Source organism: Bombyx mori, chromosome 3, assembly GCF_030269925.1.
Source record: "Bombyx mori chromosome 3, ASM3026992v2".
In the NCBI taxonomy this organism is placed as follows: domain Eukaryota; kingdom Metazoa; phylum Arthropoda; class Insecta; order Lepidoptera; family Bombycidae; genus Bombyx; species Bombyx mori.
Genome location: NC_085109.1, coordinates 7,615,180 through 7,632,837, shown reverse-complemented (window position 1 = coordinate 7,632,837; position 17,658 = coordinate 7,615,180). Strand labels below are relative to the sequence as shown.

General features: G+C 32.8%; 3 protein-coding genes across 4 annotated transcripts; 1 reads left to right on the top strand and 2 right to left on the bottom strand.

The window, feature by feature from the left end:
• Window positions 1-3,185: 3,185 nt before the first annotated feature.
• LOC119630350 (uncharacterized) lies at window positions 3,186-4,350 on the bottom strand. 2 transcript variants are annotated; one of them, XM_038019434.2, is made up of 4 exons: window positions 4,070-4,350; window positions 3,819-3,987; window positions 3,503-3,700; window positions 3,186-3,431 (listed from the first exon to the last, which is right to left on the bottom strand). In XM_038019434.2, exons 1-4 carry the CDS (start codon window positions 4,249-4,251, stop codon window positions 3,303-3,305), a joined length of 678 nt encoding a protein of 225 aa, XP_037875362.1. In that variant the 5' UTR covers window positions 4,252-4,350; the 3' UTR covers window positions 3,186-3,302. The 2 variants fall into 2 exon arrangements, with proteins under 2 accessions (XP_037875362.1, XP_037875364.1); XM_038019436.2 differs by having other exon boundaries at window positions 3,186-3,427.
• Window positions 4,351-5,953: 1,603 nt separating this feature from the next.
• LOC101739473 (uncharacterized) lies at window positions 5,954-8,134 on the top strand. Its single transcript, XM_004931733.4, has 5 exons — window positions 5,954-6,207; window positions 6,430-6,783; window positions 6,990-7,227; window positions 7,671-7,940; window positions 8,014-8,134. The coding sequence occupies exons 1-5, from the start codon at window positions 6,181-6,183 to the stop codon at window positions 8,100-8,102; spliced, it is 978 nt and encodes a 325-aa protein (XP_004931790.1). The 5' UTR covers window positions 5,954-6,180; the 3' UTR covers window positions 8,103-8,134.
• A 1,277-nt stretch (window positions 8,135-9,411) lies between these two features.
• Window positions 9,412-17,470, bottom strand: LOC101739753 (uncharacterized). The gene is made up of 15 exons (XM_038019411.2): window positions 17,335-17,470; window positions 16,997-17,131; window positions 16,629-16,714; window positions 15,930-16,070; window positions 15,642-15,762; window positions 15,509-15,566; window positions 14,929-15,104; window positions 13,711-13,854; window positions 12,877-12,996; window positions 12,369-12,544; window positions 11,889-12,027; window positions 11,270-11,407; window positions 10,616-10,731; window positions 9,990-10,112; window positions 9,412-9,639 (listed from the first exon to the last, which is right to left on the bottom strand). The coding sequence occupies exons 1-15, from the start codon at window positions 17,444-17,446 to the stop codon at window positions 9,418-9,420; spliced, it is 2,007 nt and encodes a 668-aa protein (XP_037875339.1). The 5' UTR covers window positions 17,447-17,470; the 3' UTR covers window positions 9,412-9,417.
• Between the last annotated feature and the right edge of the window lie 188 nt (window positions 17,471-17,658).

Sequence of the window (17,658 nt, the reverse complement as noted above, 5' to 3'; positions counted from 1 at the left end):
TTATATATATACTGGCGACCATGCAGTCCACAATACAAAAATTGCGTGGACAATCCAATTATGGAACATGGGCATTCGCGACGCAGATGTTCCTCACAGATTGTGATCTATGGGACTGTGTAAGTACAGACACACTTGATACTCCTGAATTAAAAAAGAGAGATAGTAAAGCAAGAGCAAAAATATGTCTACTCTTGGAAGAAAACATTTTCCCAATTGTTACCGGTGCCGTAACGGCAAAACAAACATGGGATGCGTTAGAAAAGGCCTACGCCGATGGCGGACTGTTAAGACGACTCACTTTATTAAGAAAATTATTTAATTTGAAATTATCATGTTTCGTAAATATCGAAGCATACATCAATGAAGTGCAGGCGACAAGTCAGGCTTTACAGCGAATCAAATCAGGACTGGATGATGAATTCATTGGGATCATAATGTTAGCTGGGTTGACCGAGGAATACAATCCTTTGGTGATGGCGGTGGAACATTCTGAAAGGAAATTAACTTCAGAAGCGGTCATATCTGCTCTAATGAAGGAAGGACAGCGCAAGCAGCCGGCAGTTGAAATGGATTCTGTGTTAGTGTCTAATAACGAAAAACCTAGTAGTAGTACGAAAAAGGCAATAATATGTCATTTTTGTAAAAAGAAAGGTCATTTTAAATGGCAATGTAAATTTTATAAAGATAGGGATAAGAAAGGTAATGCAAATGTATGCGTAGCTCAAAAGGAGACTAATGATTTTATTACCTTACTCTCTAATATGGGAAAGTCGAGAAATTGGATTATAGATTCTGGGGCAACATCTCATATGACATCATCAGATAATGTTTTAGTAAATGCTAAAGGTGGTTACCGGAAGTATATAACTACAGCTAATAATGAGAAAATATTATCTAAGGTAAAGGGTGATGTATTGATGCCTAATTATAAGTTAAAGTTTGAGAATGTTTTGTACATACCAGATTTGATAACCAATTTACTTTCTGTTAGTAGTATTTGTAAGCATGATTGTACAGTTGTTTTTGATAAACATTCTTGTAAAGTTTACAAATCTGCAGATGTATCCTTAGTGGGAAAAACTATTTTAGAAGCACCTTTAAAAGATGGGCTATATGTAGTAGACCGAGATGACAAGGCATTGGTTACTAAAGACATTAATTCGCCTGTTAACGATCAATATAAGTTATGGCATAGGCGTTTAGGTCATTTATCACCAGCTCTAATGAATAAATTAAGAGGGTTGGTTGATGGCTTTACCTTGAATGAATTTAGTAAGGAACCATGCGTCAGTTGTTGTAAAGGTAAACAGTGCGTAAAAAAGTTCCCAAAAAGAAAGAATAAAAGAGCTAAGGATATATTGAGGATATATATGGAGGAAGAGACATGGGGTGGTGCTCGATATTTTCTTATCTTTGTTGACGATTTTAGTCGGAAAGTTATGGGATATATGTTGAAATCCAAAACAGAAGTATTTGCTAAATTTAAGGAATTCAAGGTGTTTGTGGAGAATCAAACTAATAAAAAGATCAAAAAATTGCGTAGCGATAATGGTACTGAATATATAAACGATGAATTTCAAAGCTTTCTACGAGCTAATGGTATCCATCATCAGACTTCAGTGGCACACACTCCACAACAAAATGGAGTGGCAGAGCGTACAATTCGTACTGTAATTGAAAAGGCACGTTGTATGTTGCAAGATGTATGGTTTGTCCAAAAAATTTTGGGGAGAAGCTGTGTTAACAGCTATATATTTAAAAAATAGGTCTCCAACCATGGCTATCTCAGACAAAGTTCCTGAAGAAGTGTGGTCAGGTGAACGAGTGGATATCACCAATCTCAAGGTTTTTGGTAGTAAAGCTCAAGTACTCATTAAGGGAAACAATAGAAGGAAATTTGATTCAAAGTCAAGAGAATTAATTATGATTGGCTATAGTTTGAATCAAAAAGGCTATCGTTTCGTGGATATTAAGAATCCAACTCGGCTAATAATCGCTCGAGACGCAGTATTTTTTGAAAATGTTCAGAATTATGGCAAAGAGACCATTCATCTGGAGTCGGTGGATAGTATTCAGAACAATGAAATTTCAATAAATAGTAATTATCATCCGGTTATGTCTCAGGTTCCTGTCCATATAGGAGATCCTGATGCAGTGGGGGAATTGGAAATGAATACTCCTGATCCAACCACTTCTACAAATGAATCAACCACCTCTACAAACGAACGTCGTTATTCAAAGAGGATTAGACGTCCCAAAATACAAGAAGATATGATCTATAATTTTTTTGATTACCGAGGGATCAGATCCTAAATCAGTTGAGGACGCATTGGAACGTTCGGATCGAGAGTTATGGCACACAGCCATGTTAGATGGATACAATTCGCTGATGCAAAACAAAAACAGTGAACAGAATTAAACTTAATAAATGTATAAAGCTTATGTGGTTAAGTGGGGGTGTTAGAACTGGCCTTCTTAGTATATGTAACCATCATAAGTTTATATTAAGAAGAATAGTTGTTGCCTAGCAACAATTAGTTAGTTGTATAATTTTATGTAAAGAATAAAAAAGTCAGTATGTACATCCGAAGAATTATATTTCATTATTTAACATAATTACCACACAACTGAACTGTGATAATTTTGTCTATCTCTCAAAAAAAATGTTTGGTCCTTTAAAGTATGCACCACAGAATTAAGAAAGACCATCTTGTATAGGGGACAAGTTAAAAAGTGACCGAAATAGCGCTAGTTTAAGAAATCAAAATGATATGAATAAAGCAGTTTTAAACAGAGTGCGGTATTTAAAATCTCAACTATTTGTTTTTATTACTATTTACGTAGGAATTATTTATTTCCTTCTCAATTTAGTATTCTACTCAAATAGTCCATGGCGCTATTTTTAAAATCTTTCTACTTGCTACTAAGGCGCCACCTTAATTGGTTCACTTTCAACGGACACTTTATGAGATGATTTACTATATTGTACTGAGATGGTCCTCCTTACTCCCATATTTTAAACTTAACAGTTATGTTGGCAGTTCAGTCAAGGTTTCCCCGTTTCTGTTAAAGTACTGGCAGCGAAAGAAAGGTGGCGTGCGAGTATCTACAAAAAATGTTTTTTGTAGGTATAGACCGTATAGTACTTACATGTAAATTTTTTTAAAGCTTGAACACAGTACTATATTCAAAGTAAAATTTAATTTAATGATTTCTCTAAAAATAAAGCCGTTAAATAAACTACTTTGTATACGAAACACATCATACTGGTGTTAAAAATAGGTTTAGATGAACAAATGTTATTGTTTTTTTTTGTTTTTCGGTTTCTTAATTGGTAAAGGAACAGGTACAGGTGGAGGTTCTTCTACAACAACAGGCTCAGGGGGAACCGATGGATCTTCATTAGGGTCCTCGTATAAATAGTCTGTCTGGAAAAGTTAAGCAGTTTATTATGTATGCATACTTGAAACATGTTCTTGACCATATTTTATGTTTTAACCTTGATTTCATATAATTCAGGAGCAACGCTGAATAGGCTTTCAACAAAACTTTCATAAAATACATTTCCATCGCCACGGACATTTGCATCACGTAGCATTTCACGTGTCTCCTCTTCCGAGAATGGTTCAGCGTAGCTTGTTACAATTGTTTTTAGTTCGTCAATTTCTAGAAAACCTCTTTTCTCTGTGTCGAAAACCTTAAATATATTTTTTTACAGTGGATTAACTTATAAAATAATAATTCCTGTAAGCGTGTGCGTTATCTGTCCAAGCTCCAAGCTATGCTACGAGCTACGAGCTACGGGCTCAAATTACCTTGAAAGCTAAACACAATTCATGTTTTATGTCTGGTTCTAGAACCCATTTATTCAACATATAAATTACTTGTTCTCTAGTCAATAGTCGTAATGCTCCAGCTTTTAATCTCTCTACTTCATTCATTACCTCTGCATAACTTGGATATTGGAAATTCCTTCTATGAAACCTAATCAATAATTAGTTTTAGAATAAAATGTAGGATTGTTTTTCTTGAATTAATGATAAATTAGTTAGGAATAGGTTGGTACTTTTTAAGGTTTAAGAAAGACACGAATTTGTCTACTGTTATCGCTCTGATAGGATCACCATCAGTACTGGTTAGTTGAGGTTTTGCATTATTCTCAAACCACTCGCCAATTTCTTTTAGCTGATCTTCATTGAATCGTAAGGATACATTTTGAAGAGGATTATAAGCATCGAGAACTGCCATTGTGTCGAAAAAATAATTACTATTAATTTTAGATCACTATTAACTAAAAAAACACCACAAGAATCAATAGACAGTTGTAAAATATAATCGTCAGTTTATGTAGTGTCACATTCATTTATGCATTAAAAAGAAGCATAGCGTTTGTAAACTCTTTGTAAGGAAGCTTACAGATGATTTTTGCAAATTTTAGAATTTTAATTAAGTTGAATATTTTTTTATTATAAAATCTAATAAATGAAAATAATAAAATACGACTCGAGCTGGTAATCTCCTGATCATAATATATGTATGAATTTAGTTAACTGTTTTTTAATAAATACTAATAGATACAATTGTATGCTTGGAGCTAATTTGCTTTTGCCATACCTGGTTTTCAGCACGTCGTCATTTATTATTAAGTAATCTCAACCCAATAAATAACGTGTATATACTAGAGAAGAGAGAGGGTTACTTTAGATAGTGATCACATCCAACATTTTTCATGAAATCTGATTTAACTTCGTTTTATTTCATGTTATAACAAATTTCATAATAATCACCTCATTTCATTCCGCTCTATTTTGCTCAATTTAAACATAAGACTTGCTTTATAAGCGGTGACCTCTATGCTTGTTCAAATCGTCGCAACCATACCGTCTATACCATAGGTGTAGAATTAGAATAGAATTAAATGAGTAGTATTAGTAGTAGTAGTAGTTTATGAAATACGTACTCAACAATTGTTTACAGTTGATTTCCACGGTGAAGGAATAACATCGTGTAATAAAAATGAAACCCGCAAAATTATAATTTGCGTAATTACTGGTGGTAGGACCTCTTGTGAGTCCGCGCGGATGGGTACCACCACCCTGCCTATTTCTGCCGTGAAGCAGTAATGCGTTTCGGTTTGAAGGGTGGGGCAGCCGTTGTAACAATACATGAGACCTTAAAACTTGTATCTCAAGGTGGGTGGCGCATTTACGTTGTGATGTCTATGGGCTCGAGTAACCACTTAACACCAGGTGGGCTGTGAGCTCGTCCACCAATCTAAGCAATAAAAAAAAAAAAAAGTATATTTAATTTTTCTTTACGATTTTACCGCCTTCTGTCGAAGTAGTAGATCTCATTTTTTTAACGTTTTTGGCCTGCGCTTTATGAAGGGTAGAGGTAAGGAGCATCATCTTGTATAGCGGACAACTTGAAAAAGTGTCCACGTGTAAACAACACGTTATTGTTGGACGATTCACCGAAATATAGCGTAGGAAGTGGAAATGATATTATGAATATAACGGTTTTCAGCAACTTAAAGTGTGCTGGAATTGTAATAGTTTATGGTGCTGTTTTCAAAATCTTTTCACTTGCTACTATGGTCCCACCTTCATTGGCTTTCTTTCAGCAGACACTTTGCTCTGCTTTGAGATGGTGCTCCTTACTTCTGCTCCTCTTTCCCGCCAAAAAGTCCCCTCAATGCCTTCAAAAGATTTTCCTAGATAATACACATAAATATGAAGTGTACTGTGCATGGAAATATCTATGAGACAGTTGGCTTAACGGTCTCTTTACCAGGCTGTAAAATCTTTAAAAAAACAAGACATTGAAGCCATAGATTGTAAATAAATTTTAATTTTAATTATTAAGGGCATTGTCTATGACAGTTAAGGCTGTATGGTCTTAGATCCCTTTGCTTTTCCTAATAAGGAAAAATTGTACCAACAAAAATGTATATGATAGTCCATAGATTATACACTTAATATGTGATAGTCTATATGTTTAAATAAATGTAAAATCCATGAAAATAATTTAAAAATATAGGTAAAAATCTTTTAGAGCTGCAATAAAAGTATTTGTTTTTTTTAAACAATTGCACTCTTCTAACGGCATACTTCAGTTGCTACTTCTGAAACCAAGAAAAATACACTCTGCACAATATAAGTAATTAAAATTGTTATAATGTTTGAATCAGATGATTTCGATGAGGTAACGTTATAAAATAATATATTAATAGTAGATATTATAATTTGTTGTTATCACGTTAGATGAAGCTAGTTCAGTTTACCAGCAATAAGTAGGCATAACAAAAAACAAAAAATGTTTTGTTAAACATCTATTAATTATATTGCATATGAGTTTATCTCTCATATACGATCATTAATTATTATGATCGCATGAATACAACAATTAGGTACTAATAATTTACAGGTACTATCGCAATTTGATATTCCGGAAACTATTCCGCAAAAAAAAGCACAAATGAATGTCGAAGAACAGGCAGAAAATTGTATATTAAACAAAAACTTTAAATCCCCACCCAAAAAAAAATTATGCAAATTAACAGAAAGCGATAACACGAAATCAGTATCTCAGCAGCAAACATGCAATGTATCAACAGTGTCCACCAATGAGGCATTCTCAAAACATTCAAAAAGAAAAATTATAAAGTCACATTTTGATCAAAGTAGAAAACGAAAGTTTCCAGGACCAGCAGGATTACTAAGTAAAACTTTAGAAGAAACTAAGAACGAAAGTATTTGTCACTTGGAACTATTATCACAGGTATGTCTGTTTCATTACTGTAAATGCCAGTGTGCAGTGAGATTGTATGATGTTCTCACTGTGTACTCACTCATTATTTTAGTATTTCCTATTCCATATAAAATCATCACACATCATACATAGAAACCGTTCTTATTCTATTAGTAGTTGTGGATAGTTGGTACTATTAACAAAATAATTTGAATATATCAAAAATACATTTTCAGGATATTGATTTCACTCAAAATAATTTGAGAAGAGATTTATTTGATTCTCCACTGTGGAAGAGACTGAATGATGATCAAATGAAGTGCAATCTTAACAATATAGACACAATTAATGTAATAAAACAACAAGCTCATACTGGTAATTTAAGAAGAGGAAAAGCACAAGTAGTTGCAGCATTTATTGAAGGTGTAGATAGATCAGTGACTGACCCGTTAATAATTCTTAGAGATAGAACTGGTTAGTTTATTTTCTAAAATGTATGGTCCCTATTTGAATTTGTAGAACAATAGTTATGGTGCAAGTAGTGTTTTTGTGTATAACATGGTAGTTGGTGGACTACCTGCATTAAGTGGTTAGAAAAGCAGTATAATTAAATTATGGTTAACAGATAGATATCAGCAATACCAACATTGAACTGTATTGGCTCACAACATCAATAATAATACATAGGAATTGGAAAAAGATAACAAGTTAGGAATATAGTGACAGAAAACTTACTACAGATGAAGTAATAGTAGCTTACAGCTGCCTACAGGCCAGAATCACAAACCTTTATTTTCACAAAATTAGGAAGAAATAAAATTAAAAACATAATTATTTATTAGTTTTTGCTTACATATTATTTAAATATGAAATTAAATGAATTTATTTTGGTGATTTAAAACTGGTTTTTGTTTCAGGATCAATAAAGTGTACATTGCATAGGGATGCATGGTCTATGTTTTCCCCATATATTGTTTCAGAGTATTGCATATTGGTATTGCATCAACCAACAGTACTCACAACAGGGAGTGCTTTTAAAAAGCATTATCTGAACATTACCTTGAGTAATATCAATGCCGTATACAGCTCAGTTATTTTGAAAGATAATTCAGAAAAGCTGCCTGATGGATATAGTATAGTTTATGATGAAGATTTCACTGTGATAAAATGTGTACAAAAACAAAATGGTATGTTTTTCGTGAAAAAAAGAAAAGAAATTAATGTTTGAAATTGCATAATTATTTTACACTTTTTTTTCAGGTCTGTCGTTTGATTCCTGCACGGATTTTAGGAATGATCATGAATTTTTGGATGATTTAGATACTATATTTTCAGATGAATTATTTTAAATAAACTTTTCTTTTCTAACAACAACGACAAACTTTTCGTTTTCCTCTTCTTACTTTCCCTGATAGTTAGAAGATTAAAAGGTAGTCCACATAATTATAGCAAGCCAGAGCCTTCTTTTTGTCGGGCATCATTAAGTTCCAATATTCCCACAAATTAGAAAGGATTAGATCTTGTTAACAAATTGTGGAATATGATGATTATCTCAGCCAGAAATATCAAGCTTAGGTAAAATCTAAGTTTTGTTAACTAACAATAAGACGACTTTGTTAATATATTATTAATTTAAAATAATTATTGGTAGTATAGATAGACCCTCTACAGGGCGAAAATTTTAAGGTTATGTAATCGGCTTAGTGTGGGCAACGAAAGTTCTGTTAATGTGGCGTATTCAGGGGTAGGCTTATATCCAAAATCTAAGTGATCATCAGTAGGATGATGAAACCCATTTTTCGTCTTTTTGTAGGAGCTATGCTTAATTCCCAAATTTGTTTCTACATGGGCTTTATTTTAACGTAATGGTGCGTTGAATTTAATAATGACGGTTTCAGTTTGGTAATTAATGCATGATATTTTTTCATTAGGTAGCTTAAATTTCATGGTGATATAAGCAATTACATCGCCGTTGAAATCCGACATTACGATACAATTATTAGCAAATGCGTACCTAACTTGTTTCCACAAATACTCCCACCAGATTTTATATATTAGAGCGTATGACAAATTCGCACAAAGCGCCCAGAAACTCTGATTTGAAGAATGGAAAAGCCGATAAACCTCGTTTTAAGGACGACAGCATCCATATCGATTGTATCTATGGGCTTCGGTAACGACTTAACACGAAGGCTGCAATGTAAACCTATATTTCCAGTATGTTAGTTTTGCCTTACTCTTCTAGGTTCATAACAGTTCACGTAGAACTATTTTATACGCAAGTGATTACTAGGTAGCTATGGCTTCGCCGTTTGTGGTGAAGGAAATTTTATATAGGTACCTACCTAGTGATTTTCACTATAGTGAAACGTAATTTTTCTAAATTAATGAGAAGTTTTGTCCAAGCAAAGGGTTGCCCACGTCATTCTGATCAACTGGAATATTTAAAAAAATCATGTCAATCAGTTGCTTAATTTCGACGTTAAAGAAGGACAATTAAACACATTTTTACATTTGAAGTACTAAAGTATGGATTCTGTCATTCGTACAATTTAGGATTTGTAAAACCGTAACAACATAAAAAATGTACCTTCTGCAGAATTAGAAACTTTTGACATGATGAGAAAATATTTAGGATTAGAAATAAAACAGCGTGGATCAAATTCAACTCGATTTTAATTTAATATGTTTTGTGACTATATGTTTCGATAATGTCGATGGATGGAAAAATGCTGCAGGACACATTTTACATTTAAAAACTTGCGATTTATCAATTTTTGAAGCCGAATGTTCGTCGTCGTTTTCATTATCCGATTTACGTTTATTTGAAGTAATGTAATGGGACTTTACATGTTTCATACAGCTGCTGAACCTGGGAAAGGTGACCTGAAATCCAAGTGGGATCAGTGCGCTTAGTGCAAGTTTTTTAACGTCCTCGATAGCGTAAAAGTTAGCCCAATTTTGTACGCAGTTGGAGCAGCGCCCCTAGCGGCAAATGTAGGCAAACAATCCCATTCCATATGAGCTAACTTTTACGCTATCCAGAACGTTAAAAAACTCGCACTAAAGACACTTCTTCACTCTTCGTGCGTTTCGTTATGATGAGTAAGTCAGTAGATAGGTTTTTACAAAATATGATACATCGGAAATCGTGCCTTTCGTTTCAATAATGAAGTAGGTACGAGATTAAATCGTAAAAGCATTTTGAATTATGCCGTGAAAAATAAACGACGTACCTTGCACAGTAGGCAGCTATACATTTTCTTTTTACCGTTATTAGAGACTGAATAGTATTCTTGGGTATCGTTCATGCCGTCTGTGTCAATCATTAAATTGTCTTCAGTTTCAGTACACTGTGCCTGAAATAATGATTGAATGATGACATACATTCATTATTTATTTGTCAATTTAAATTGAAAGCTTATATAGATAAACACATCTGAGCTTGTAGACATGCCGCCACCTTAAGGCATGAGGTTATTGTTAATTGCTTAATGCCAATAATTACCTACGCATTTTTTTTATATAATTCGTGAGTTTCATTTTTCTTATAAAATTTTATTAGAGCGTGTAAATCATTCCTGAACATGTTAGGTTAGGAACATGTATGTACCTGTTCAAATTTTTTCAATATCTTGACGTAGTAGACGAAGAAAATCCTATCGATGCGTTTTCTAATCAAAAAATGCATACATACATCGATGAATAAAATTAATTAAAATAAGTTGACAGTAAATGTATAGTTCCTAGGATCATAGATATCATTCTCAAATATTAAGTTTATTATCTATGGATATCATTATTTTCCAGTAATCTCCCAATGACGCTTTTTTTTGTCGATCCTGCATCCGTAGGTACTAACCTCTTGATGTTGAGTAAGTTCCGATGGCGTGGCAAATATCGCTGCGCAAGAAGCGCATGCATACGTCTTTTCTTTCCGCAATTTTCTGTGATCTAAAACTGAATCCGCTGAAATTTCTGTAACAAACGCTTAAACATAAACAACAACAAGACGACACGAATCTATAGCACTTATAATAATAATAAATAATATTGAAACATATTATTTCGATATAAACACTTTTAACATGGTTATTTGCACTTAAATTAAATCTATTTTTTTTATCAGTCTAACTGTCTATTTGTCCGAGCGAGTCTCCGGAATGTCTGAATAAATTGCGACGATATTAAAACGACAATATTATCTTAGTATGGCTATGAGTTCGTCAGGACATCAGCAATCCTTCCATTTTTAAAAAATCCCATTTTTATCCTAAAGGATGAGAATGAGATGTTCTAACGCGAAATATGAACCCGACAGTGTTAATTTGAAGGGTGGGGCAGCCGTTGTAACTATACTGAGGCCTTAGAACTTATATCTCAAGGTGGGTGGCGCATTTACGTTGTAGATGTCTATGGGCTCCGGTAACCACTTAACACCAGGTGGGCTGTGAGCTCGTCTACCCATCTAAGCAATAAAAAAATTAAAAAAAATAGTTTTAAAAAAATCACTTACGTCGTTTTGTCAGATTAACATGAACACGAATAACGTTGTCTTCACCGATCGTCTCTGTGATGTGAATGTGAACAATTGGCATCTCTTCGTTTCGTTTGTCGACACTGTCATTGTTAGAGTTAGAGCTGTCATTGTTTTCTAAAAATAATATTTTATCTATATTTAATACGTGAAGCAAAAACTTGGTATCCCTTTTTAAGAAAATTGCGCGGACGAAGGAGTATGAAATTTTTCACACTTGTAGAGAATATAGAGAAGAAGTGCACAATGCTAATAAATTTTTAAAATAATGCTTAAAAGATGCATTAAATCAATAAAGAAAACATTACACACACTACCATGTATTTGACGCACACACGCATGCATACTATTTATTGTCAAACTTTTGTTCTTGACGTCTGTTGTCAAATTGAGAATAGATTGTTTGTCTTTATTAATATTTTTTTATAGTGTAGTCTTGGCGAAATTTGTGATTATAGAAGTATAAATACAATCATCATAGTGTACAAACTTACAATTCCAATATAGTCGAATTTCGACTACTGCGGGACCTCTAGTACCCATTAAATTTATGTCTATTGTCGTATACAATAATTTAAAGAAAAAAACCGCTACTGACCTGGCTTTTGAAAAAAAAATTGGAGTAAATTAGGCAGTTGAACGAACACAAATTTATCATTGGTCAATATAACTTTTCCAGTTATGAGTGTCGGTTTACTCTTATAGTATTTACCAGATGCATCCTTACTGCCTTTTACCTAAGAAAACAGAGATCATAAAGTTATGTACATTGTGAAGTTTCCTAAGATTACATTTTTATTATGAATAGTGTTATTCGAGTGTCGCGTTTTGATTGAAATTCAACCAACATCACTGATACATCAAGCTTTAGAGACATTTTCTCTTGCTTTACCACAGACATTTCGGAAAAAAAAAGTATGTAAGTACATATTTAAAAAAATGTATATATCGTGCTACAGCTAATGAAAAAAAAAATCGTTTAGGAAATAGAGGAGAAAATGGTACTCAACTGGTCTGGTCTTTGATAGATTAAACTATCGTAACATATTATAATACATATTATATTATAAGGTCTCACCTTGGTTATAACTACACTCTGGTCAACAATTATCTTTCGGAGTGTTGGAACTTTGAACAGCTGAGTGATGACGGAGTCCGCCGAGGAGATGTCGTCTGCGTAGTACGTATTCTGATAGGACTGCAGAGTTTGCTGAAGAAGACTTAGAAATTGTGCCTCGCTCAGGTCCGTGTCATCTGAAATATTGTTTTCATTGTCCATAAATATTTTAAATTCCATGTTTTAGTTTTTTCTATTTTTTTTTATTGCCGTTGTAGGCAGACGAGCATACAGCCCACCTGATGGTGAGTGGTTACCGTCGCCCATGGACTTCAGCAATGCCAGGGGCAGAACCAAGCTGCTGCCTACCGTGGGTAAATGTCACACTGTTTTCTATAGTTCAGAATTTAATTAATTTATGCTTTATTTATTTGTATTTTGTGTTAATAACAATTAAGACCATATTTAAATAAGGCTTCATGTGCACTATTTACGTAGTCATGATGGTATAAATAATTTTATAACTCACTCATTTTCTGATTTTGAACAATTTTTTCGTAAAGAGTAACTGGTTTTTCTTGATCAACCATTTTGACAACAAGCCTCTTCCCGTTTGTCGTTTTCCCTAGAACAATTCTTTTCGGAATGTCTGTGAAAATAATGTATTAATATAATTATATTTAATATTATTTATATATAAGGACAAGAAAAAAAGATAGAAATACACTCTGTAATATAACATTTTATTACACTTTCAATTAAATAATTTTGAGTGCAATAAATAATGTAATAATAAGTGTAATAGGTTATTGTTACTGTCTACAAATCAGTAGACGGTGTGGTCACCATCGCGTGAGTGACGGGGCCCAGCTAGAGCGCGGTCTACCGCAGTGTGTGCGCAAGGTCATTGACCCCCATTGCGAGGTCAGTGTGCTTAGTGCGAGCTTTTTAACGTTCTCGATAGCGTAGAAGTTAACTCAAATTTATATGCAGTTGGAACAGCGCCCCTAGCGGCAAACGTAGGCAAACGTTCCAACTCCATACAAATTTGAGTTAACTTTTACGCTATCGAGAACGTTAAAAAACTCGTACTAAGAACAAGGCTTCTACATAGAGTTTGGCTATTGAATATGCCCGGCCACTGTTTCTATATTAATTTAACTCAATTATATGTAGTAGTAATCTTTTTTCGCAATGACATTATCATCTGAAGGATACGATGGCATTATTAAAATCCTATATAAATTTCATTTATGCATTACCAACAGTGAACACATTTACTCATCTAAACAAATTATAAGTAATAATAAATAAATAAATATTAAAATCAGCTACATTAAAAAAATTCCTGAACTGGAGTTACCTTTGAAAATCAATTTAGTTGATATCCTTAAAGATTTGCTGTTTGGTTCCTTAAAAACTTCAATTATATAATCCTGTGGCTCGTTAATTACATTTGTTGTGGTGTTCTCGGTTTCAGAGATATTATGATGTACGTCGTTGCGTTCTAAGAAAAGTAGGTAAAACGTAAGTAAATTGATTCCCGTTTCGTAATCGTTTTGTCAGAGCCCTAAGTATTTTGGTGCTACAATTTTATGGATTTTTTGGCTTGGACATCGAGACAAGGTGTCAAGGTATATAAGGTTTTTCGAGACTATTATTTTAAAATAATTTAAGAACAATATGACATCGTGTGACGAACAGGTGAACTTGAACGTAGGTAAGTTAAAGGAAGAATTTATTAAAAAAAAAACTTGATTCTCTGGAAAAAACCTAAGATGTTTTAACATTTCAAACGTACCTTAAGTTTTTTAAATCATTAATTTTTAATATGGGTTAAATGCTATTTGGTTTAAGCGGTTTTTTGCAATTTTACAGGAGAGCCATTTAATGGTTAAAATTTGGAAAAAATATCGCAATAAAAAAACTTCTTCAGTTATTCTTTTTCTTTCCTACCTATGCTGGTAGCCTTTCCGGATCGGAAATGCGACCCACTGAGAAGATCCGGCGAGAAACTCAGTGGGCTGTGTCTATGGGTTAATTTACTTGTCGAGCCCTTCGTCGCAAGCGACGAGTTCGGCGCTATTTAAATAGGGTAAACTTAATTAAGTTCAATTATAAACATCGAACTGTTGATGCTAATCTCTATATATAAAAATGAATTGCTGTTCGTTAGTCTCGCTAAAACTCGAGAACGGCTGGACCGATTTGGCTAATTTTGGTCTTGAATTATTTGTGGAAGTCCAGAGAAGGTTTAAACGATAGGTAAATATGAAAATACTCGGAATTAAAAAAATTACAATTTTGTTGTTCCTTTGATGTGTCTCCCCCGTCGGACCGATTCCTTTGTTTGTTTTAAATTTATTTTATACAAAAGTTTAGGTCTTTTATTTATCTATTGAGGCACTACGAAGTCTGCCGGGTCAGCTAGTACCAAATAAAACGGACCTTTAATTACAGATATAAATATCGCATATTAAGTGATATGTCGCTTAAACCAAATACCTTTTCACCTCTCGATAAGGTGCACAACATCCCCTTTAAATGATTATGATAGATAAATATAAACAAAGAAACCCACTTATAACAGAATGGATTCTATCTGGCTGTTCCAAGGGCGCATTGTCAACGCTTTCTTCATTTTTAACATATTCTGTAAAACCAGTAACGTTTTGTGCTTCAAACTCAAAAGCTTTTTGGTCATTTTTAGCTTCCAAGTTTTCATGTTGATTCTGCAGCGATTTGTGTATGAAGGACCTGTGAAAAATTAAAAATGGCCAAATAGTTTAAAAAAATCGTTTGGCTATGATTGTGAAAGTTGTTTAAAGCTGTTAAAATTACATAATACTTTAAATTAATATTTGTGTGCTTGTTTGTTAATGATGTTTTTAATTTTTATTTTTTTATTGCTTAGATGGCTGGACGAGCTCACTGCCCACCTGGTGTTAAGTGGTTACTGGAGCCCATAGACATCTACAACGTAAATGCGCCGCCTTGAGATAAGTTCTAAAGTCTCAAGTATAGTTACAAGTTAGTTAGTATAGTTGAAAGTATTTGTTTCACTCCAAAGCAGTGGTAGTTAACACTTTAGGTAAGGCTTTCATTATCATTCACTAATGCACAATATTTTGATTAATAATAATTTTAACATGTAAACTTACGACTGACTGACGTTTTTGCTAGTATTTTCAGTTTCATTTCTTAACTTTTGTATTAATGCTGAAATTCACAAATTAACAGTAAAAACCTAGATTATTCTGATTTATTTTAAATTTAAACACCTATCACACTTACAACTATTAGCTGTAATATCATGCAGTCCTAATGGGTTGAGAACAAATATTTTATCATTCGATTCTAGCAATATCCACCCTTTTTGTTCCAACATATGATATTGGTCATCATTTAGGGTAATCTGTAAATTTAATGAAATTAAAAGTTGCATTCATCATAGTATGATAATTATTTGAAAAGATTGTAATTTAATCAACTTCCTATTATAAAATCAGTGATTTAATGCGTGATAAAATTTAAAATCAGATTTTTATGCCAGTAATTATGTTTTGAAGGTATTAAGTTTACCTCTGTACAGTCTGCTGCTTTATTTAATGAATCATCAGCATTTATTTCAGCATTATCTTCAGTAAAATGTATATTACTAATCTGTGTATCACTAATGTGGGGGCTGGTTTGCTTATATTCAGAAGCAGCATTGATTGGTGTCTGAAAATCATAAAATTGGGTTTGCAAACATAAAAAAACAAACATAGGTGTTTAAAATAATATGTTTTAATTGATGTATTTCATTATTTACTGTAATATGGTCACCAGCTAAATGCTAGATGATGCATGCTAGATGATGAAACATAAAAACAGTCAAAATTAGAACCACAAACAAAAATATATGTATTCGCCCTTATGAAATTTGTGTTTTGGTACTACATTACTACCGTGACTCACAAGTTATCTTATGTGAGTTACAAATTTATGTTTCTTAATTGAATATGGGCTAAGCTTGATGCCAAATTCATCACATAATTCATTCATTCACATAAGTTGATGTAAAATTTTAACAAATTGCAGAAAATATCTTTTAAATGTGTAAAAACAAATGGAGAACTGCTATAATAATTAACAAGGTGACTGATTTGGGTGGAAGTTTTAGTACGAGCTACCATCATGTTTGAATAATTAATTAAGAAATCTTAACATATTATTCATGTAATTTTTTTTATATTTGACTACAGTTTCAGAATATTAAAACTCATAATAAGTACCTACTTGGTCATTGTTTGTTGAATAATCAGTTTGCAATAGATAATTATTGGTGAACAAATTGCTATCTCCTTCAGGCAGTACATATTGATCTGAAAAACATTACTCTGTTTATAATTTAATGAATGTTAAATAATGTTGAAAACGTATTTTCATTAAATCACATTATCAAAAGAATTTATCTTAAATCACTAATGATTAAATTTAAAACTTGCTGCCAGGGTGAATTAATGGGTGGATGGTCAAAGGCCCATCTAATAGCCTGTTAATTTTTCTCTATGAGGTTTAAGTACAAGTAGGCATATGAACTCTAAGCTGAACTTCCTATTGCTGTCTATTAATTATTATACAGAATATCACTTATGTTAATTTACCTGTAACAGGGACAAGATTGGAAGAATTATCCACATTCACAAAAAACTGTTCAGATCCAATTTCATAAACTGAGCAAGATTCTGGCGAATTCTTTGTTTCTGGACCCTCCGTTACATACTGAATTTGTTTCGATACTGAAAATCCAAAAAAAGTACAATTGCTATTAATTTTTATATACTTTTATTGTTTTCATTATATACCTACTCGATTAATATCGAATTTACTAATGCCTACTATATTTTCAATTGGAATAATTAATTTTGTAATACATCATTACATTGGTGTGTAAAGTTTAACTCGAAAATAAATTTTGTTAATTTGTTGAATGAATACTAACTTAGGAATGTTCCATCATCTTGGACTACAAAAAATTGGCCAGGCACAGCTACTGATTCCGTTGAATTTGACTGCATAAATTCGTAGCCTTCAAATAATTTGTTTTTATCCATTTTGGTTAACGATATGGCGAAGTTTACAAATAAATTAATCAGTCAGCCTCCTCCTTATTATTACAACATATTTTGTAATTGTTTTTTAGATATTCTCATTTTTTATTCAAAAAACTGTTTTTGAATAATACTTGGTTGCACCAAAGAACCAGCTGTTTAGAAATTAAACTGTCAAATTGACAATGACAGATATTTGTTTTCGTCTCAACTTT